Source organism: Salarias fasciatus, chromosome 9 (assembly GCF_902148845.1).
Source record: "Salarias fasciatus chromosome 9, fSalaFa1.1, whole genome shotgun sequence".
NCBI lineage: Eukaryota > Metazoa > Chordata > Actinopteri > Blenniiformes > Blenniidae > Salarias > Salarias fasciatus.
Window position 1 is genome coordinate 6,807,908 of NC_043753.1, and position 23,842 is coordinate 6,831,749.

General features: G+C 44.1%; 1 protein-coding gene across 1 annotated transcript in view; it reads right to left on the reverse strand.

Annotated features, from left to right (window-relative positions):
• Window positions 1-23,842, reverse strand: part of LOC115393909 (sodium channel protein type 4 subunit alpha-like) — a 153,780-nt gene that overhangs the window by 38,110 nt on the left and 91,828 nt on the right. Inside the window, exons 18-22 of the mRNA XM_030099011.1 lie at window positions 22,424-22,585; window positions 22,157-22,351; window positions 9,740-9,880; window positions 9,368-9,488; window positions 8,066-8,256 (exon numbers count right to left, since the gene is read on the reverse strand). Coding sequence (XP_029954871.1) covers window positions 8,066-8,256; window positions 9,368-9,488; window positions 9,740-9,880; window positions 22,157-22,351; window positions 22,424-22,585 — 810 coding nt within the window. The remainder of the gene's footprint in view (window positions 1-8,065; window positions 8,257-9,367; window positions 9,489-9,739; window positions 9,881-22,156; window positions 22,352-22,423; window positions 22,586-23,842) is intronic.

Sequence of the window (23,842 nt, forward strand, 5' to 3'; positions counted from 1 at the left end):
TCAGAGCATATCAGCCGCCAGTGAGGCTGGTGTTAAATTACAAGCACCCGACGTGGCACGATGGCAGACGTTACACCCACTTCCAGAAGAAAGCTGTCTTTTAGAATATAAGGAGAGAGTAGAGGAGCGGCAAAAGACGCTGGTGTCAAATTACATGCTGCTGATACTGCATGTTGCCTACACTGAGTCCTATTTTGAAGTTAGCTGCACACAAATAAAGTATGTTTTTTTAAGGAGATAAATATTATAAATTACTGTCTGCGGCCGACCCTGAAACCCATTGTCTGTGAATATCTGAAGAACCATTGCTTGAGATCACTTAACCAAACCATTGTCCACAAACACCCCTAGAATCTATGGTCTAACAACCCTGCTGAAAACCAGTGCGTATGAGCACATCTGCTAACCATTGTCCACGACCACCTCTGAGAAGAAACTATTGTCTGTGAACACTTCTGGTTACTATTGTCTATCAACGTTTCTGTCTGTAAAGACTTTAAAATGAATTTGTTGAATTCTGATTAAATGCTCTCGGGGAGGTTTGTGTCTTTGTGCCACATGGTCTCCAGGACTCCCTGATCGCTCCTACTTCTGTCTAAAGATTGTAAATTCTGAATAAATGAGTCATGATGTGTTGGCTGTTTGCAGGTCTGCAGTGTGTGTGTGTTTGTGAGTGTGTATGTGTCTAATGTGGAGTCAGGAGAAATCAAAGTGGTGGTGTGGTGTCCATTTCCCTCCATCCCTCAGCGCGCACAGCACCTGTGCAGCCGGACCCCCCTGGGGGTCAGAGGTCAGCGGCCGCAGGCTCGCAGCGCAGGCTGAGCTGCTGTTTTGAAGGGACAGCTGTGAGGAGGAAACACACCTGGCAGGAGACAGTGCTGCTCAGGTGTTTGGGATGAGGCGTTTTGGGACAGAAGGGACACAGATTAGTGAAGTGAAGTGAGCTCGGCCGGGATCGTCCTGACCTGACACGAACCAGCTGCTCTGCTCATCTGAGGCTGCGTCCACGTCTGCTGGTGCCCACCACAACGTATATTTAGTGCCGGCCACTTCACAGCCACATCTTCAGCATCAGTCCAAACGCAGCACAAAACAGCTGATCACCAGGTTTCTATGACGACTGAGCACGACAGCATGCAGAGCGTCATGTTTCTATGACGACTGAGCATAACGACATGCAAAGCTGTTTCTATGACAACTTAAATGCCAATTTGATGTTTCCATCATAACGATGTAATGTCTCCGTGACGACTGAGCGTGACAACAGGAATTGTGTCACTTTTGCGTGATGGGAGGAGCATCATGCTTTCATGAAGAATGAACATGAAGACCATCATGATTAAATGTCTACTAGCTGCTGTTTCCTTCGAGTACCTCATGGATCTTGAACTTTTTCAGCACTGACTTCCTATTTTCTTCCTCAGTCAGATTTATGCTGTTGCACAGTTGAAGCTGTTTTCTGTGAGGCGTTCAGTGACTTCGCTCTTCCTCTGAATGTTAAATGGGTTTCACTCGTGTGGCTCTTTTCCTCTGCTTCGGCTGCCCTGAAGCACTTCCCATTGTTCACCGCATTCACCCATTCACACACACTCCCAGACCAATGGCGACGGCTGCCACGCCAAGAGCTCAGTCCGCTCAGATGCTGCTTCACGTGCAGGGGAGGTGGGGGGATGGGAACTGAACGTGGACCGGTGTGATTGAAAGATAGACCACTCTAAGAACCAAACCACGAGGTGTTGGCCACTCGCGTGGCGCCAGGATTTGGATTGTTGGTGTTTTCTTTCTGATATGAGACGCTCCCTGAGCCAAAAACCTGCAGAAGCCGATGTGAGGAAGAGTAATTACACTGCGTGGTGACAGCGTCCTGTAATCTTCTCCTCATGATGGAACCTGAAGTGTTTCCTGGACCTTTTGAGAGCTGCTGGTGACACAGAGATGAACTTTTAACGGTTCCCGGTGTAAACACGGCGCTCCCACTCTTGACCTTGGCTGTTGAACCGAGCCCACTCCGGCCAGCTGATTCACACTTTACAACGCGGTGAAAAAACCACATTGGGTGATTTACGACGCCATTAAAGGCCGGGTCGGCTATTTAATCATTACATAACCAAAGCCGGGGTCTATTAAAACTGGAGTGCTGGAGCGGCTTAACAGCTTCTATTTACAGTGAAGCTGTTTGTGTACTGAAAATAAATTACCAGCGACGGACCTGGAGGGAGAGCGCAGAGATGGGCCCAGAGATATGGAGAGGTGGGTGGGGGTCGGGGGGGTTGGGGTGGGGGTGACAGCTCATGCTGAGGCATTTACTGGATCAGCGTTAGCAAGTTAGCTTAGCGCTGCTGCAAACGTTCTAAAATAGTATAAAATGTTTTTTTTTTCTTATAGAAAATTTGTATTTTCATTGTATAGAGTTTAATTCCACTGCTGTAAATGAACAATAAAATAATAAAATGACGTGTACATCTCAAATAAGTAGTGTCAAGACCACTTAACATGAGACTTTAAGGGACCAAGACTGAATAAAGACCCATGATTTGGTCTCGAATCTGACATTGCTCTTGAATTATGGATTCGGGATCTGATCCCTTTAGAAATTCTTAATTTCTATTTTAGACTGTATTTACACTAAAATGTTTCAATCAATGGTTCAATGGCGTTGTTGCTGCAACACATTTACAGAGCAATGATTTCAAATCTGTCGGTTTACAGAGAAAATGCAAAAATGCTCAAAACGATGCAGTTTTCATGTTGGGCCACGTGTCGGCTCCTGTCAGTTTATTTTATAATGAAACCACAGACATGCAGAGATCAATACACTATAAACATGAACCATAGACAGAACACAGACATTCATATTGACAGACCACCCTATTACGGTGACTGTCAACTCTAAAGCCACCAACTCCAGGAGAAGTCATGACACCCTGGAGGAAAACGCTCATATTGTCCATCTACTGAGCATGTGCAGAGGAACAATTCCCCATGGCCGTAGTGCTCATGAGCAGCAGCAGCAGCATTTCCAGCAGACGTTGAAGTGTGACGGATATTCCAGGAGGTGCGGCTGATGTATAGTAAACGTTGGAAGGAGGTTGGAGGTGTGAGCTTGCGTTGGACGGCACGGTGCTGAGGCTGCACGCCGCGCTCACCTCCACCAGCTGCTGACTAATCTCATTCCCACATCCACCCGACACCTCGGCGCCGGGACATTATTCAGCTGCCTATCTGGGTCGCGCGCCGGCCACCACGTAATGTCGCAAATAATAACAAATCATTTCAGGTTCACCATGCTGAGCCAGCGAGGAGCCCGGCCGATAAAAAAACACCCAGCCATGAATTATTCACATGTCCAAATATTACGTATTTAACAAAAAAACAAAGCGGGGATGTCCATTAGTCATGAAGTGTGTGTGTGTGTGTGTGTGTGTGTGTGTGTGTGTGTGTGTGTGTGTATCCTCCTGAGGTTAACGCTATTCGTCAGTGATGACGCTGAGCTTCGTCACACAGCTCTCCGGGCAGCTGCAGCTCGCTAAGTAAAATCAGAAGATTCTACTAAAAAGAATATTTCGGCTGTGCCTGACGAAGCCGGATTCTAATCAGCGAATCCTCTTTACTCAGAGTAAAACCTGTGTCTACTAAAATACATTGAAGCTAATTTATTCCGTTTTTCTTCATGCTTAGTTCTTTTTTTAACCTGCGGGTGGCGATATCACATTCTCAGAGAAATTATAACGTAAATCTGCTCATCTCCAGCTTGACTAACAATAAAAATGTCACTTTATTAAAGGACAATAGGGATGAATTTAAAAAAAAAAAAAAAAAAATCAGAGCGGATGTTGCCGAATTTAAAAAGAAAGGGGAAAGAGGATTGAGCCACCTTACAAGATTAGAAAATATCAAGAACGTCCCACTGAGCTGTTCACAGCTGTTCTACAGATAGCAGGAGAAGAAAATCAACCACTCTCTTCAAAAAGGATTCAGGAGACAATTTGCAGTGAGTTATCAATTGATCACAGTTTTTCTAGAGCACATTTCCTGAGAGTCTCCATCTCTTCAAGCCCACTTTAGTCTGCACTGATCCCTGATACTCTCCAGACTGCAGCAACACCCCGCCATTCCTATCTCTACAACAGCTGCTATCAGTCAGAGCGCATATTGTTTTAAAGCTGTAAAGAGCAGATCAGCAGCTTGACAGTGAGTTAAAAACACGCAGACAGAAAATAGCTGATTAGTTTTAAAAAAATCTGAAGAAATAAGCTTGTAAGACAACGCTGGTGAACATGTCGGGGGAGGGGCAAAGCAAAGGTTGGACCGGGTTAGGAAACACTGTATAGTTCACTGGCTGTTACTCAGTAGCTCCGGGTTCATGCCCGGCTGAGAGGATTTGAGGCAGAAGGAGAAAAATGCGAGTGAGCAGAAATTGTGTAACGGCGAGAAAAAGCCGACGACGTGAACGGAGGCTCTACGTGTTTCTGCTCTACGTCCAACTCTGAACTGAAGCCAGTTCAAGAGCAGAGGGGGTGAAGTAAGTGAGATGTTACAGAGGCAGAGCGACAACAGGCTGCCCGCATCCCACAACACACACACACACACACACACACACACACACACACACACACCCTACAAACAAAGCTTGATGCTAAAGACTTATGAAAGCAGTGATGCTCTGACTCCCCCGTCCTCTCTCTCGACACCCCCCCCCCCCCCCCCCCCCCCACACACACACACACATACACACACACACACACCTCCACACACCCACACCCCCCACCAGCCTCACATCGCGCAACATTCCCATCTTTGTGAGGACATTTATCCTGACAGGCATTCATTAACCCACAGCTTTTTACTCTGAACCTAAACCCCGGCTGTACCCTGAGAACCCCCATCAGCAACACACACACAGAAACACACAGAAACACACAGAAACACACTCACAAACACAGCAGCTCCCCGATGAGTCGACAAACAGCCGTTTTTTTAGGGGGAAAATATGTTCCTGAGTTTTGTTCTATTTACGCTGCCCTTTCACATTAGGTCACTGTGTGTGTGTGTGTGTGTGTGTGTGTGTGTGTGTGTGTGTGTGTGTGTGTGTGTGTGTGTGTTCTGCATGCATTCCCTCACGGCTAACTGGCTGCTGTGCGGCGCTCTGACAGAGATACACTGAAGATAGAAGTGAACAGCATAGATCTGCTTCTGTCTGAAACGCTTCCAGCTGAATTCTGTCCGGAAAGCTCATGAGCTCCTCTTTAAAAACATATTCTCAACCATGCAGACTGCGTCAGAGAAAAAAACCCCAAAACACTTCATTTAAAAGGGACATTTAAAGAAAAAAAAATCTCTGTACTTGACTATTTCCAATTGAAATAGTTGAGGAATGACAGTCTAGAGAATTGAGGTTCTGATCTGGAAGATATTTAAATTTCTGTTCAATCCCTCCTAACAAGCCTCAAACTGACCTGATCCTTGACCCACCGCGACAACACAGAGTAACTGACCTTTGACCTTCTAACAGCATGATACAAAAACCAAGACAGAGAGCGAAATGTCCACAGCCTTTCTACAGATATGAAGAGGAAGAAGCGACTTCCAACAGCTACCAGAGTTTCTCTTTTTTAAATGCTTCATCTCAGTGAAACAGAGAACACATGTACTTCTGCTTATGAGCTCTATGACTGTACAAAATAGTTTTTCTGCTCTCATTCATTTCTCACCATACATCACACCATCATCGGCATATAAGGAGAACATTTCTTCCAAACAGACACAGAATGGACCATCAAGGTGATATGTCTATGGTTCCCTGCTTTGGGAAAGACAGAAGCTCAACTGTTGAGTAAACCTGAAGGAGTTCTACAGGGTTCACTCCTCGAGCCACTTTATTTTAAAAGCTAGATTGCTTTGATTATTCGAAGTTTAACCTGATTGTTCTTTAATAATGTTGGAGAGCAGCAGAATGACATTATAAACTCACTGTGTGTGTGATATTGCCAAGTAAAAAACAAATGAAAAAAAGAAGTCTACTGTTGTAGTTTAGTAGGAATATACTATTAAAACAAAAATCTGAACAAGAAGTTGGCACTCAGAGAGCGCAGACCTCTCCCACAGGTCAAATCAGTCACCGTACACCCCCTGTCGGCGGGCCTGCCCAACTATGAGAAAGACTGCCCTATCTCTCAATGATAAAGAATCCTTTAAAAAGTTCCTGGATCCAGACAGTGATCCGGATCATCACCAAAATTTAATGGATTGTAAGTTAGCCCAAGACCCACCTCTCCACAAAGTTTTATTGCAATCCGTCCATTACTTTTTCCGAAATGTGGTTAACAAATAAACCAACAAACCAACAAACCGACGTGATTCCATAACCTCCTGGCGGAGGTAATACACACCTCCAATCGTAACCATGAAGTGATTCCTCAGGTTTCGATCCACAAAACTTTTTCTTTTTAAATCAAACAATATTCAAACACAATATAAATGTCGATTATTGCTCTAAATATATCATTTTTTTGAATTCGAAGCAATGTATTTTCATCACACAGTAGTTTAAACCACTGCAGGATCTGCACAAGCATTTCCAAACAACTTTAAAAGTTTTTTTTTTTTTTTTTTTGAACAACAGATTAAAATAAAATCAGCAGACTATTAAATTAGAAGAGAAGATTAAATCCAGATGACAAAGAGTACACTGTGTTACAGTGCACATCTTATGTGTCAGACACTCCATTCAATACAGGTACATTTGATTTCCTGTAGCTACCCCTGGGTCGCAACTGCCCCCCACTGGGGCTATTTCCATACAGTTCTACCCTCAGGATGGGGGGGCTCCAGGGAACAGTGAGGGAGGGGAACAGGTGCGTGATATGATTAAAGAGGAGAGCAGGGGATGAACTGAGTCAGCACAGGTGTGTACGTACACACACACACACACACACACACACACACACACACACACACACACACACACACACACACACACACACACACACACACACACACACACACGACACAAATCTGTCATCTCATGTTAGACACATACAGGAGAGGAAACGACCAAACATCTCTGCCTCCTCATCCTCCTGCTGCCTTAGTGCGTGCCCACCACACACACACACACACACACACACACACACACACCCTTTAAGCTCAAACACGCCTCAGACACGCAGCGCTACAGAGTGAGAAGATGCTGGACCGTAATGCAACGCCGGAGGGAGCGTCTCCCTGAGAGCTCAGCCACTCGGTCCAAGTCAAAGAATGTGTGTGTGCGCCTATGTATCTGTGTGTGCGCGCATGTGTGTGCGTGTGTGTGTGTGTGTGTGCGTGTGTGTGTGTGTGTGTGTGTGTGTGTGTGTGTGTGTGTGTGTGTGTGTGTGTGTGTGTGTCCAACCTGTACACACATGCTCACTCTTCATTCAGATGGGATATTTACCTTTTAAAGTGAAGATGACACAGATTAGAGTCTTTCTGTTATATTCATTGCACTTTGCAGTCCTGAACTGCTCACAGGTATTGTATTTACATTATTAGCAGCTTTAGCTAGGTTAGCCATTACATTGTAGACACTTCAGTACTTAAAGCTTTTTTATTCATTTTAGCTAACTTAACTGATTCAGCTGCTTTGGAAATTTTAGCTATGTTATCCACTTAAAATATTTCAGATGCGTCAGTCGTTTGAACTACTTTAGTCATACAATTAATTTAGGATTTTTTCACCATTTTAACTGTTTCAGCCTTTTCACATCATGTTATGACTGAGATTACATGATAAGTAAAACCACTGTCCTCAAAATGTGTGTGTGTGTGTGTGTGTGTGTGTGTGTGTGTGTGTGTGTGTGCGCGTGAGAATGAGTGAATTAAAAAAAGTGCTGATATTCCTGAAATCCATTTTCCGTCGCTCCCTGTTTTCATTTGCTTTGCACATGTTGTCCCAACTATTTTGTAAGTGGTAGTGTGAAGCAGCCGGAGTGCCGACGAGGTGAGCAGAGAGCAGCTGACAGTCAGGGGCTGTTCGGTGTGAACCTGAGGGGGGAGGCGGGGACCAGGTGTGTTCTCCTCCTCTTACCTCCTCCTCCTGCTCCTCGTCTTCTCCCTCAGAGCCCTCGCTCTGCTCCTCCTCCCCCTCTTCCTCCTCCTCCTCCTCCTCGGGGAACTCCACGTCGGACTCTCCGGGGGCGATGGGGACGCTGATGGTCAGGTTGGGGTTGGTCATGTAGCTGTCGTCCTCAGGCACCACGTATTTCTCCACGTGACGGCCTGAGAACCACACCAGCCTTCAGTCCTCCGTTCACACTGCACTTATGTAACAGAGTGATCCACTTAACACTGATGAACCCAAACAAAGACTCAGACTGTTGACGGTGGGGTCAGTCAGTGTGTGTGTGTGCACACGCGTTATGGTTGTCCTACAATGTTGTAGTGAGTGTTACAGTATGTGTTGCAGTGCAACATGCTGCAGCGTGTGTTACAGCGTTCCAATGTGCAACAGTGAGTGCTAAAGTTTTGAATTTGTGCAACAGCAAGTGTTACAGTGTTAGTTGTGACTGTTACAGCATGTGTTACTGTCAGTGTTACAGTGAGTGTTAGTGTTATAATTGTGCTACAGTGTCACAGTGAGTGTGCTACATTTATGATACAGTGAGTGTTAGTGTTGCAGTCATGCTACAGTGTTACAGTGAGCGTTACATTTGTGTTCCAGGGAGTTAGTGCTACATTTGTGTCACATTACAGTTGTGTTACAGTGTTTCAGGGAGTGTTAGTGTTGCATTTGACCTACCGTGAGTGTGAGTGTTCAAGCATTATATTTGTGTTACAGTAAGCATGAGAGTTATAAGCTGCATTCAGCCCGAATGTGTTTCTGGGTCAAAAAAAACATAAACAAAAAAAAACCGCAAACACGCCAGAAGTTGAATGCGGGTCAATTTTGAGGTGAGATGCTGAACAACGCCGGGCCCCCGAGGACACGCGGCGAGTCTGTGGTGGGAGGGAGGGCTGGTTGTAGTGCATCTCTTCCGGTCCCCGCTCCCTGACCTACGTCACCATAGAGACGCTCTCTGATTGGTTTGCCGCAAAAACGCAGCGTCAAAAGTTCAGATTTCCCAACTTCAGTGTCAGCCGCAAAAACGCGCCGCTGACGCCGATTGTTTTTCAATTATATTTGGACGCAAAAACGCAGAAATCATTTGGCGGTGTGAACGGGCCTTTACAGTTAGTGTTCTCCTATTCGCTAAAGTGTGTGTGTTAACTATGACAGCCCCTCATAGTACTCATATAGTTACAGTGTGGTTTAAAGTGAGTGTGTAACAGTGTACGTCACAGTCAGTGTGCAGTGTGTGTGTGTGTGTGTGTGTGTGTGTGTGTGTGTTACCTATGACGGCTCCGTTGGCCTCTGTGTGGATGGTACTCAGTCGTTTCAGCTTCATCATGGCTTTGGCCTCTTTTCTTTTCTGACGGCGACGCTTCAAGTTCCCATTAAAAAAATCCACCACCTGCACACAAACACATCAAACACAACAACATAAAGCACAGATATGTGTGCGGTATGTAATGTGTGTAGCATGTACAGTGTTTAGTGCATACAGTATGTAGAGTGTGGTTTGAACCGTAGTGTGTGGAGTGTAGTGCAGTGCATAGATTATGCACAGTGTGCAGTGAGTGCAATGTGCAGAGTGTGTGAAGTGTGCAGCTTGCAGTGTGCAGTATGTACGGTAATACACTGTGTACAGTGTGTGCGGTGTACCTGTCTGCGGCACCAGCCCAGGCCTCGGGTGATTCTGTGGATGGCGATCTGCAAGTTGTTCATCTCACCGTCGTCATCTGGAGCCGAGAGATTGTCAGAGCTGAAACTGCTGAGGAGGAGAGCCAGGAAGAGGTTCAACAGCTGGAGACACAGAGAGGAGAGACAGAGGGCAAAGAGGTCACTGGTGCATCTGTACACACACACACACACACTCACACACACAGACAGACACACACACACACACACACACTGTTGGGCAGAGTCGGGGTTGTTGAGTGGGTTTGATTATTGAGGCTGCGTTGAATAATGCCTGAGGCTCACTGTCAGTGATCACTGAGTCTCTTCAAGCACAGCTGCATGTGTGTGTGTGTGTGTGTCTGTCGGGGTGGAGGTCAGGTGTGTCGGGTGGCGGTCTCCTGCTCCCGTCCTCTGATTACAGCAGGTTGAAGCTGCTCAGAGGAACTTCAGCAGGTTTCAGACACAGCACTGATGAAGTAACTGAGTAATCAACCCCTGCTGAGCTCTCTGTCATCAATCACACTGATTCAAATAATCTACATTTAAAGACATTTCAATTACACACACACACACACACACACACACACACACACACACACACACACACACACACACACACACACTTTGTGATGAAACACCCCCTCAGCTTCACTTTGTGTAAGAAGAAAAGAGGCCAGTGGGTCAATATCTGTGACCTCTGTGTGTGTGTGTGTGTGTGTGTGTGTGTGTGTGTGTGTGTGTGTGTGTGTGTGTGTGTGTGTGTGTGTGTGTGTGTGTGTTATGCTGGGGGGGGATGTATCACAACACAACGCACAACTGTTGTTGTGACTGATCAAGAGGTGAGTAGAAGAAAAAAAGAGCAAAAACTACAAACAAAAACACATTGTGAGCACAAGAACGCAAATGCCAGGAGGAACCTTTCAGTTGTTGAATCCCTGAACATATTTTATGACTCTATTAAATGCTGTGAAAAAATAAAAGATATTAAAACCTTTAAAAAAAAATTAGAAAATAATGTACGAAGTTTGAAAAAAAAATCATAAATTAGCATTAAATTAAGAAATGATGATCATATTGCTGAGGCAGAATAAAAAAAGACTAAAAAGTAAAAAAAAAAAACAGCAGTGTACTTCTGCTAAAAAATGTTTTGTTTTCTATATATATGATTCGGGAGGTACGAAATTCATACGTTTATTATTTAATATAAGAAGAAGGATTAGAGTTGAGTGAGTCTGAAATTCTGTTTCCACGTTTCAGACATGTTGAACTAGTCTTAATATTTTTTTTCCTTATTGTATATATTGGTATTTTGCATTTTCTGACACGTCCGGCAAAATAACAAATTACAACCCATTTAACCAATTATATTAGGTTTAAGTCTGGAATACGACATCATATTCTGGGTGGGGAACAAAGGCTAATTAGGAGAGTTTACGTGATTCAAATCAAATTAGATACTTTATTTCTTTTAATTTAATAAGTGTCAATAGTGAACATTTGTTAGCCAATAAAAATAAACCCGAATCTGGTCCTCAAGTCTGCTCTTTAAATACAGTTTTTCCAGTATTCACAAGAAGTTAAGAAGTGTGAAGCTCAATAGTACCACGAACAGTTAAAATAACCATAAAAAGTCTGTTTATCGGTTTATAGGGACACATGCAGGTCCTCAGTATGTCTATTTACCCGGTCCTCACTTTGAACATGGACAAGAGCGAGCGTGTTCTATTTACATGCCCTTTAATGTTAGGTCAACGTGTGTGTGCATGTTTTATGTGTGTGAGTGAGAGAGCAATAGAGAGAGCATGCGTGTGTGTGTGTGTGTGTGTGTGTGTGTGTGTGTGTGTGTGTGTGTGTGTGAACATTAGGGTGATCAATGTTCATATTGTGTGTTGTCTGAATGTGACACAGTGACAGTGTGTGAGTGAAACAGCTCGTATGGAATCTGTGTGTGTGTGTGTGTGTGTGTGTGTGTGTGTGTGTGTGTGTGTGTGTGTGTGTGTGTGTGTGTGTGAGCGCGTTTGTGTGTGTGTGTGTTTGGAAATCACATGCCCGCTGTCACCAGCCGAGGATCGCTGGTGTCCGATTGGCCGCGGGGCCGGCACTGAGACCTGATGAATCGATGCTGCTGATTGGTTAACGTGGCTACATGCCCCGGCAGCTCAACCGATGACCTTGCTGCTGTCCGATACGTCGATGGCAAATCGCTGACCGACGTGAAAACACTTGTTGGTCTTCTGTTTGTTTTACTCATCGAACTCCACAAAATCATTGAGAGTTGCGTTTTTTGACCGTTCAAAACGACACATACAAAGTTTAATCAATTAAAGAAAGCTTTCATTTACACCAGCTGTTATTATTTAGGAGGTTTTTTTTTTTTACTCTTCTTCATTAATTCATTATAATGATATGATTAAGATTTTTAATGTATAGCTTATCTACATTTTTAATTTTATTTGGAAAGTTCTGTTTAGAAGTTGTTCCTTTACTTGGAAATTGTTTTTCATATTTGTCATCTTTAAGATACCTTTAATCAAATCTTCTCAAAGAGCAGCACTAAATAATTTTGGTCTCCGTAGAGTCAAGACCACCTACTGCGAGAACAAGTCAAGACCAGAGCAAGACCAAGACCTCAAGGGGCAAAAACCAAGTCTAGACAAAGACCAGAGCACCCCAAGACCAAAACAAGACCAAGAGCTCATCGAGCCAAAACCAAGTCTAGACCAAGATCAGAGCATCCCAAGACCAAAACAAAACCAAGACCTCAAGGGTTCAAAACCAAGACAAGACCAAGACCAGAGCATACCAAGACAATACCAAGACATCAGTGGGCCACAATCAAGTCTAGACCAAGACCAGAGCATTCCAAGGCTAAGGTCAAGACATCGGTCTTGAGTACTAAACACTCTCCACCACCTGGAATTCAAACCTGCAACTCTTGAGCTACTCTTCAAGTTTGGCTGCTGTTCAGTTTGGTCTGTTTGGTTTGGTCTGGTTCAGCTGAGTTGTGTTCAGTTTGTTTTGATTCTGTATCTTTCCCGTCATTTCAGTCCTGGACTGATCAAGAGCCTGGAATCGCACAATCTCAATTCGTGGTTCTGCATCACCACGTTTTTAATCTGGTTTTAGATGGGTTAACTGGGCTGTTTGAGGTCCTGGTTTAGTATTTTGTTACACTGGCACCAGTCTGGATTTAGCTGGACCAGTTTAGTGGACTAGTTGGTTTTGGACTGGGTTTGCTGGACTGGTTGGATTCTCCTTTTGGTCTGAGTTATCACTAGTTTTGGAGAGGCCAATCATGTCACCCCTCCACATCTGGTTCTGGTTTGATTCTGAACCAGCAGCTGGTTTTAATCCTTTCCAGTGTGGATCTGGCTCTCCTGGCCTGAACGATCTCTCAGTTTCAGATGGAGGCTTTCACAACCTTTCAGGCACAGAGAAGTCACACCAATCGAAATGAAGCCGACAAGTCTGAACACAACCTGGACTGTTGTGTCACCATTACCTCCTCTCTCTTCTCTGGAACTTTCAGCTGTTTTATACCAAGAAAAAAACCTGTGACAGACCCAAACTGGAGCCGCCCTTCAACTGGTACAGAAAGCCTTTTTGGACCGACTCATGCAGGAGGTGGGATTTGAACGTGAAGTGTCGGGTGACAGGTGTTTCACCACTTCATCCATTAAATTTCCATGTTTAATTACCTTTAACACATGAGACACTGCTGCCGGCTCGCCTTGCCGGGACTTCCCCTCCGTACAATTCGGTGCCAAGTTGGACATGCTGGAGCTTTTAGCGGAATTCCCAGTTGTAATTACGACTTGGATGTTAACATGAGTGCAATCACAGGAGCAGAATTGGTAAAACGGCACCAGCTCATTATCCGGGGAATCCCCTGCAGGCTCTGAGTGGCTGGATGTGGATCCAGTCAGAGTCTACACACTATCTGCTGTCACAAAACCAGACTCCTCTTTTATTTCCATTTAAAGACTGAAATTGACAGGGACAGGTGTGACCTTTCATCCTCGAGAAGAACAAAAAAAGATCTTTTCGACACTGAACAAGTTAGATGTACTAATTCAGAAATAATGCACTGACAATCACAACACTTGTCAAGACTGATGAAAAAAGTAATTTAGCATCATATGAATAGAAGACATCAGTGATCATCAGTAAATTAAGATAAATATTAATGAAGGAACTTGAATGGATGTGTGTCCACATGTCGACGACATCATGGAATATTTATTAAAACGAAATGGTTCGCTTGATGTTTTCGATTTATTTAAATTAACATCCAGCGATTTACAAACTGTATGAAATAAACTCGACTCTGGAAATTCTTCCTTTTACTTTTCTTAGATATGAGATCAATGGACCCTTCCAGTCCTCAGCAGTGTTCATGTCATGATGTGTGAAGAAAACCCAGAGCTGGATGTTACCAGACAGGCAGGGGTTTAGGGGCAGTGCCATCTTTAGTCAGTCTGACCCGTGGACACAAGAGAAAAACACCAAATCCACCTGGTGAGGCCGAGGAACACATTAGAGCTGATTAACCTTCAGTGTGAGATCTCATCAGTCCCAGAGGAAGAGCTAGTGACGATGATGAAGATGAAGGTTACGGTGATGATTATGGTGAAGGTGATGAGGATGATGATTAGGATGATGATGGTAAGGTGATGATGAGAATGATGATGAGGATAATGATGATGATATAATGATGAGGATTATGATGATGGTAGTGAAGATGATGATGATGGCAAAAGGTGTTGATGACAATGATACAATGATGATGATGATGAGGATTATGATGGTGATGATGATAATGATGATGATGATGATGATGATGATGATGATGATGGTGAAGGTGATGATGATGATGGTGATGAATTAGTCTCATGCTGGTCCACACAGGAAGAGAGAGGAAATGGTTTGTAGAAGAAAGTGTGTGTTTACCTGAACGTGTAAACGTGTAAATGTGTGTTGGTGTGAGTGTGCCGCAGCAGACTTCCCAGTCCCTGGTACTCTTCCTCTTCCTCCCTCCTCCTCTTCCTCACTCCTCCTCTTCCTCACTCCTCCTCTTCCTCACTCCTCCCCCACCACCTGATATCACCTCATTTAACTTTTTAAGCAGAAAATACCAATTAGCCTGGGAAAGTGGGACACACACACACACACACACACACACACACACACACACACACACACACACCATCTGTGAGAGGTTTGTATTACTTCCTTTCAGTTTTTTAACGTTCTGCTAATGTTTACCCGGATTACATCTGTGTGTTTTAGTGTCTGTGTGTTTTCCCATCGGAAACAGACTTCAGAAGATTTCCTCCTTTCTGTTCTGAAATGCTCAACGACCATGAAACACACTCGAAAGCCACCAGGAACAGCTTCGAAGCCGGGATCCAGCCTGTGACGCTGCTCTGATGTAAAGTTCAACATGTTTTCAGGTAGAAAGAGGAGTTGTTCTGAGTTTTCACAGGGAGTTCCTGCAGCACAGGTACTGATTTCAACTGTATTCACAGTTTTTCAGGAGATCTATTTCCTGTTCACGTGACGCTTTAAGTGAAACTGAATCGTTTTTGCTGAAAAGTTTCAGCTTTAAACAGCAAAGTTTTGAAAACGGTGAGTTTTCAAGGAAATAACAGAAATGCAGAAAAACGACGTAGAGTTCTGACTGAAAAGCCTGCTTAAAGGAGTGTGTGTGTGTGTGTGTGTGTGTGTGTGTGTGTGTGTGTGTGTGTAGCAGGTGAGCAGATGTTTAGTTTGTCGTTTCTCTTCATGACAAACGAGTGTCTGAGTGGGTTTTTCGCTGAGCCAGCATGTTACCAGGAGCTCACCTGCTCCTTCTCCTCCTCCGCCTTCACCTCTTCCTCCTCCCACTCCTCCTCCTCTTTCTCCTTCCCCTCCTCCACCTCCCACTCCTCCTCTTCCTCCTCCCACCTCTTCCTCCCCCTCCTCCTCCTCCTTTAAGTGCACATCTGTAGATTCACTGAGTTGAATCAGGATATAGCCTATCAGCAGTTTAAATTGTCCGACTGATTAATTGTCTTCACGCTGGATCATTTATTCTGGATGAAAGAATCACCAGGAGGAAATAAGACTCATTTCACACAATTGCTAAAATGTTCCTACAACCTGCTCTATGCCGGGATTCTGAAGATCTGATGTGGTCAAGAGTGGAATTTTATATGCTAAAAAAACTGCTCTTGTAGAGATTTTCTGAAAGCACGCAACTATAGTTGAAGTTGTTTACATCATAGATTAAACAGTTAATTTAGGTTTTCTAGCACACAAATAAATAAATAAATAAAAATTTCCTTTTCAGCAACATGCAGTATTTTTGTTTCCATGTCCGATCCGTCTCTCTCTAAGGGTTTCCATCTGAGGACTCCCATATTGATCCACCGGCTGCAAGCGGAGTTCATTCAGAGAATCAATCTGTCTGTTCTGTTCTTTGTCTCTCTGTCCCCTCACCCCAACCGGTATAGCAGAAAACCGCCACCTCTGAGCCTCGTTCTGCAAAGGTTTCTTTCTTTTAAAAGGGTTTTTTCCCTTTCCACAATCGCTTATACTTGCTCATGTGGATCTGTTGGGTTTTCTCTGTAAAAATGTCTAAACGTGAAGATTTTGTATTTGGCGCGATATAAATAAAACTGAATTGAAATGACGTATAGAGGATCTTCCTCCACTGACATCCAGATAAAAGTATTTCACACCCAAAATCAAGATTACAGAGCATCTTCCTCCCAACATCAGGACTGTAGAGAATTTCCTCCTAACAACTGGATTATAGAGCATCTTCCTCTCACTACATTTCTCCTTAATCACTCCATTGTAGTTCTTCAAACTTGCCTCCCCTTTAATTTGCTTATTCTTGAATATTCAGTCATTTTCTGTCTAATTTTTGTTGACAGTTTGTCATATTTTGACACTTTTTTGTCATTTTTTTGTTGGATTCTCTTCGTTTTGCTCAGGTTTGAATGATTTTCTCTTGCTTCTCCCTGCCTTTGCATGGTTGTTGTTCATTGTGTTTCACACCTCCTTGCTGTAGTTTGATTGACTCTCTGGATTAAAACCATGCCAGTCGCTCCTCACAGAGCGTCCTGATCCCCTCCAACCTTTTGGGCCCGAGCCCGGCCGGCCCGTTTAAAGCCTTCCATGGGGCCGGTGACAATGTTTGGCTCAGCGTCAGTGTTCCAGCTCATTCCAGAGTGTGTGTGTGGGGCTGTGTGTGTGTGGAGGTCGAGGTCACAGCTTTGAGGACACACACACTTATGACTACATCCTTTTCTCTCTGTGTTAGTAGATTTTAAAGAGGTCGTTTCTCCTTGATGTGCTTAAACTGCTTATAGAGCAGGTCCAGATAACCTCCTCGTCTCCTTGTCTCATAGTGGTTTAGTGGGTCTCACACACACACACACACACACACACACACACACACACACACACACACACACACACACACACACACACACACTTGTTTGTCATCTCTCACATTGCAGCCATTTTCCCAGGAGGCTTTGCTCACGGAGGTTTGTTGTGACGAGGAGAAGCGCCAGAAACAGATCGTGTTGCCGCTCATTCATCACCACCATCCCCCTCTCAGGTGTGTGTGTGTGTGTGTGTGTGTGTGTGTTGTGACGAAGCTCGGATGTTTCCAGGACAGCAGCTGCTTCCAGGACTCTCCTGCTCTACCTGGGTTGAACTTTCCTCCCATTCAGCAGCTTCCTGAATGGAAGCTCTGCGTGGAGAACACTGGTACGATGACTGAACACTGGTACCTTCCTCTCTGGACCTCTCGACGAAAATTTTTGTTCTCCCCGCACGAGAGCCCTTTAAAATGGTACAGACTAGATGGTGGGTCAAAACCCAGAATGACCTGTGGACTATGGACTGGCAGTCATGACAGGCCGTCGATGTTATATTGTCCAACAACTTGAACCGTTTATGTGGCGCTCAAAGCAGCGTTTCCGTCAACGACACAGAGACGGAGCCCGAACGTTGTCAGAAAGTTGCATTTCCCCCCCATTTCCATGAAGATAGAGTTGGAGCATCTTCAAAAAGATCCAGTGTTATCATAAAGTCAGCTCCTGCGTTTCCGTCGGCCTGCAGGAGAATGGTCAGGCTCAGCCTCAGGTTTTATTACAGTGTTCAAGCTTCATCAGTGACTATCCTCCTCCTCAGTGTCTACAAGATCCAGTCAGGAGGAGTTCTGTCGGATCCCAGAATGCATTGAAGTCGGTAAGGAAACCTCAGTCGGTTCAACCTGTTGTGTCTCAGTTCCTGCAATCCAATAGCACCGTCGTTGAGTGAACGGACGCAACAACACATTGAAGAATTTGTGTTTTCAATTGAAAACGTTTTAACAAGGCCTTGACTTCATTAAGGACTCTGCAGGATGAGAACTGACAGAACTTGCAGTAGAACCTTTGCTTTGTTCTCTTCACTTCCTAGTTTTTCGTGGAGAAGATCTCAAAAACCTCCAGCATTCCACTGAGCTGTTGACAGATATTCTACAGATGTGAGGAGGAGAACAGAGATTACCACAGTCACTGTTCGCCTGTGTTCTGCTCTGTTCATCTCGTGTGCTGTCATGGTGTGACACACACGAGGACTGACTCAGCTGCTGCCTGCAGTCACACACACACAGAGACACACACACACACACACACACACACACACACACACACACACACACACACACACACAGTAACATACCCGTGTGCATATACTAGATAAGAGGTAATTCCCCACCTCTGGCTTTATCTGCATTTACTCCTGAAAGCAGGGATGCTTATCACGTTCAGCTCAGCAACACACACACACACACACACACACACACACACACACACACACACACACACACACACACACACACACACACACACACACACACACGCACACACGTATATGTCCATGTCAGTGTCTGTACATGTCTACGTCTGTCTGTGTGCATGTATCAGTGTCAGAGGTCAGTTGCCATGGTAACCAGGTCCCACCTCCACCCTGGGAGCGGTTCTCATGGCGGTCCGACACGTTGAAGTGAAACAGAGTTGAGTTCTTGTCGTCCTTCATCCCTCCATCAGTGCATCTGACCTTCACAGACTCCTCAGAGGTTTCTCCTCCTCCTCCTCATGTTTGGTCCTGGTTTCTCTCTGTTCTCTACACTTCATCCCTCTGCTGGTCAATCTGCTCCCATCGCTCTCACACCTCCATCCTCTACTTGTTAGATTCATTTCTTTCTTTTACATTTGTTGACTTTATCATCCTCAGTTTACCTTTTCCCTCAAGCATTATGTTTTTCGTCAACCCACACACACACACACACACACACACACACAAACACACACACACACACAGAGGTCAGTATATCCCTCTGCAGGAAGAGATACTTTACATCTCAGTGACAAGACAAGAATAAGAGGCTGTTGACTGTGTGTGTGTGTGTGTGTGTGTGTGTGTGTGTGTGTGTGTGTGTGTGTGTGTGTGTGTGTGTGTGTGTTTGTTGTACGCCTGGCCTATCGTGCTCATTATTAAATATCCATGAGACCATTAAACTAAATAGATGACTGAGTCTCTATTATTGCCACACACGCACGCACGCACAGTCTCGTATTTCTATCCTTGTGGGGACCTTCTATTGACTCCCATTCATGTCTAGCCCCTAACCCTAACCCTAACCCTAACCCTAACCCACACCACAACAAAGCCTAACCCTAAAGAAATGTTTTTGCACTTTTACTTTTTTCAGTAACAACAACATGGTCAAGAAAACACTGTTTCTCCTACTTAGGACCGGAAAAAGGTCCCCACAAGGCACGTCGTTTCACGTTTTGCTATCCTTGTGGGGACATTTGGCCCCAACAAGGATAGAAATACGAGAACGCACACACACACACACACACACACACACAGATTGGTGAATACACTTCAGTGTATATTAATAACTCCAATAAAACAGAGGAGAATAAATAAAGAGCCTCTTCCTGTCGTCGTTATCTACACTGGAAAAAAAAAAAAGAAAGTTCATTCTTAATGTGTTTTTGGTCCAAATGGAGCTGCTGTGATGTGATGCGTCTTCCAGACAACGTCGGACTTCGGTAATGGACAGACAAGAGACAGAAGGAGAGACAGACACAGACTGGAAAACACACTGAAAAAACCCCCAAAACAAAACACTGATATAAAGTCTCTTCTTGAATTTCAGCGTTTTCATTTGAATTGACAAAAACAGCATGTTGGGATAGGATTGTAGATCTTCTTTAAAAACTAGGCCCTTTGAAAACTGGCTCATTGTGCCACCAAAAAATCAGGAAAGTGTTTCATGGGATATTATTCAGTTATTTTGGCTGTTTCTTTAAACTGCAATACAATGTGCTGCCATGTGATGGCGCTGAAGAAGACGTAGATGGTTTTTAAACTTTTAGACATTAAACCTGCTTTAAACAGAATTCTGACCAGGTTCTGAAGTGGCTTCGGATCTAGTTTTAAACTGACTTCAGATCTGGTGTTAAACTGGGTTCAGACCTGGTTTTCAACTGGATTCAGATGTGGTTTTAAACTGGGTAAAATAGTTTCACATGGGGTTTTCAACAAGTTCCACACCTGATTTGAAGCTAGCTTCTGACTTGGTAATAATGTTGATTTTAATTAGTTTCACACTTCGTAATAAACTAGTTTTAGAGTGACTTACATCTCAAATGAATTGAACTGAGTTGAATTTTAGCAAAAGAACAGGTTACCATGGCAGAAATTGCAGCTGTTTTTCTACTGCATTGTTTTGTGTGTGTGTGTATGCATGTGTGAGTGTGTGCACGTGTTTGACCATCAGATAAGGAGACTTTCTCCTCTCAGGTTACCGCCTCCTGTCTGCTCTCAGTCCCTCTGATTAGGACACACAGACAGACTGATGGATTGATTGATGTGTTTAGAGCTGTAAACGTGTGTGTGTGTGTGTGTGTGTGTGTGTGTGTGTGTGTGTGTGTGTGTGTGTGTGTGTGTGTGTGCATGTGACTGAAGCAAAATGAGCTGTTAAGTGTGTGCTTATGTGCGGGGGGGGGGGGTTTGTAAGATGAGATGACAGATAGTTATCACAAGAAACAAAATCTTTTCCCGCCTCCTTTCAGCCCAGCGAGTTGTGCACTCAGCATCAGGCTGAGTGTGTGTGTGTGTGTGTGTGTGTGTGTGTGAGAGAGAGAGAGAGAGAGAGCGAGAGATTACATGTGTTGTACATGAGGGAAACACCACCGAGTCGATGTCTGTGCACAAGTCAACATTCAGGAAATACAACAACAAAAGGAGAACAAACAACAACAAACAGCAGGCACAGCCGTCCCTCCTGCAGACTCCCCCCACGGTGCAAAGTAACCTCATCAGCAGATATTAGTCCAATTATCCCTGTGAGGAGGAGGCACCATCCACACAGAGCTTCAAGTCCTCGATTTTTGGAATGACAAACAAAAAGTCCCTCCAAGCATGGAAAACAGCCCTCCATAGTGCCAACCATCTCTCATATTTTTGAGGAAGAAATGACAATAAACATTGGTGCCATCAGGGAAAAGAAAACAGCAACAATGAAGAAACTAAACATCTAGTGAAGCATTTCAACATCAAACTCCCCCACAGTACACATTGAAATTACAACACTGTAGTGAGGAGGTTTGAGCACGCTGAACGCTTCTACACAGTCAAAAAATAATTGCTCTGATGTTGGAGACTCCACCCAGGAAATACCTAAACAATCCCACCTGACATACTGAATATTTCTTCATATTCTCAAATAATTCCCCACATTTTAAAAACATCATCAGAGCGAAAAGCTGGAGAATAAATTCCCCCTGTGGACTTCCCCAAGTATTAAAGTGCAAACTCAAACCCACTTTTTCTGATGGTCTGAAATTCACTAGAAAGCTATAAAATTAAGCCTCCTCCAGTCTCCTCAGCAGTGCAGATGAAGATTTAGAAAGCTCTGCACAGCAGAAACCACAGCTTCAACTACAAGCGTTCCTCCTGACAAAACAAACATACCCCCATAGTCCAAAAAGTGTCTTTATTCCTGAAACAGTTATCTAAATAAAACAACAAGAAAACAGGTCAACGGGAATCTGAGTAGAAATGAGGAGTATCATCCCCTGATACACACTGCCCCCACAGTGCAAACTAAATCCTACAGCAGCACATCTGTTTCTGCATTGCCCCGTGGTGAGTGAGCAGGATCCAGACAGAGCAGCTAATCCAGGTATTCTAGGAGCCAACAGGAGGCCATAAACACAGCAGTCCCTCCCGATGCACTCCCGATAGTCTCAATCAGGATTTTTGTGGCTGGTTTAAAATACTCATACTCATGTTGGCCTAACCTAAAGCTGGTTTATGGACCTGGGAGGGGTCACTCACCACCAGGTTTCCGATGACCATGACCAGCATGAAGACCAGGATGCAGAGCGGCTGACCGGCCACCTCCATGCAGTCCCACATGGTCTCGATCCACTCGCCGCACAGCACCCTGAACACGATGAGGAAGGAGTGGAAGAAGTCCTTCATGTGCCACCGAGGCAGGACGCAGTCCTTGGAGATCTTACACACACAGTCCTGCAGGGGGCGGCAGAGGGCGTCAACAGGCAGAACGAAGCAGCTGCGGGTCTAAAACGAGGCGTTCCTCACCTGGTAGTTCTTCCCGAACAGCTGCATGCCCACCACGGCGAAGATGAAGACGATGATGGCGAGGACGAGCGTCAGGTTTCCCAGGGCGCCCATGGAGTTCCCGATGATCTTGATGAGGGTGTTGAGGGTCGGCCATGAGCGAGCCAGCTTGAAGACTCGGAGCTGAGAGGAAGAGAGCAAGAAAGAAGGGGCGGGGTTATCCGTCAGGGAGATCCTGCTGGTTAGCTCAGCTGTAGCATGAAACCTCCTTATGGAGGCACTTTTTAATACATCCTGTTTGTTTACATGTCTTTTTGTGAACGTCTGACGGAGGCAGACTAGACAATTTCACAGCAGTCATGACTGTAGTTGTCATTTTCTCATTTCGAGACATTTTAAGGTCCTTTCATCCCATCTTAAATTGATTAATTAAACAGAAGTCCTGAGGCTGCCATTGTTGTTACTGTCCATCTGCTTGTGCATGTATAGAAGAGCTATTTAAGTATTTATCACACTGTCGACACGGAGGCGACATCAGATAGTGTTCCAGAAAGTGTAATTTCCGCCTGTCGACACAATGATAGTCGGAGCATTTAGGAAAAGTTCCAAGGTTGTCTTGTAAAAGGAAACTAAAAACACGACAAACTATTTGCATTTTTATTTGAAATCATTGTCGTGCAAACAGGACCTTCATGTCTTCGGCTCACAGCTGTTCTAGAGGTATAATGAGGAGAAGAGAGGCTTTAATACAGCGACTTGGCTTTTGTGTTTGTTTTAACATGGAAACAGGAGTGGTGAAATGACTCTTTCCAGTTATTTTATCAAAATTAATATTTTCTGTCTCTTTTAGATTGATCAACATTAATTTATTGTCATTTTCTGACTTTCTCTGCATGTGTTCAGTCATTTCTTTTTCTGGTGCTTCGATGTTATTTTCAGATGTATCTATACTGCTTTTAAGACTTTTCAAGACATGTGATGATCATTTTGCATCTTTTTCAGATTTTTTTTAAAGCCTTGTTGTAATTCTTTAGAGTGGGTAAACTGACACACAGAGAGAATCTGTTATATAATTCATGTGAGGTTATAATGTCACTGATTTTAGCTGAATTTTTCCAGTTCACAGATTTGGGAGTTCACAGCTTTTCTAGACATATGAAGAGGAGAAAAGAGGGGTTACTATATTAACTATGCGCCTGTGCGGTTTATAAACTCGTTCAACTTGGATCATTTTTTGGAATTTCATCACATTTTCAGAAAAAAACAAAATAATCCCCAGAATGAAAAATGACGAACTGCACTGATGACAGTTTGATGATTAAAGCAGAGATCTTTCCAAAGGAGAAAAATGCAAAAAAAACAAACCTTCCATAAAGTGAAAGTCAAAAACAGAAATGACTAAAACTGTTTAAACAAGGTAAATAAATTCATTATTTTATG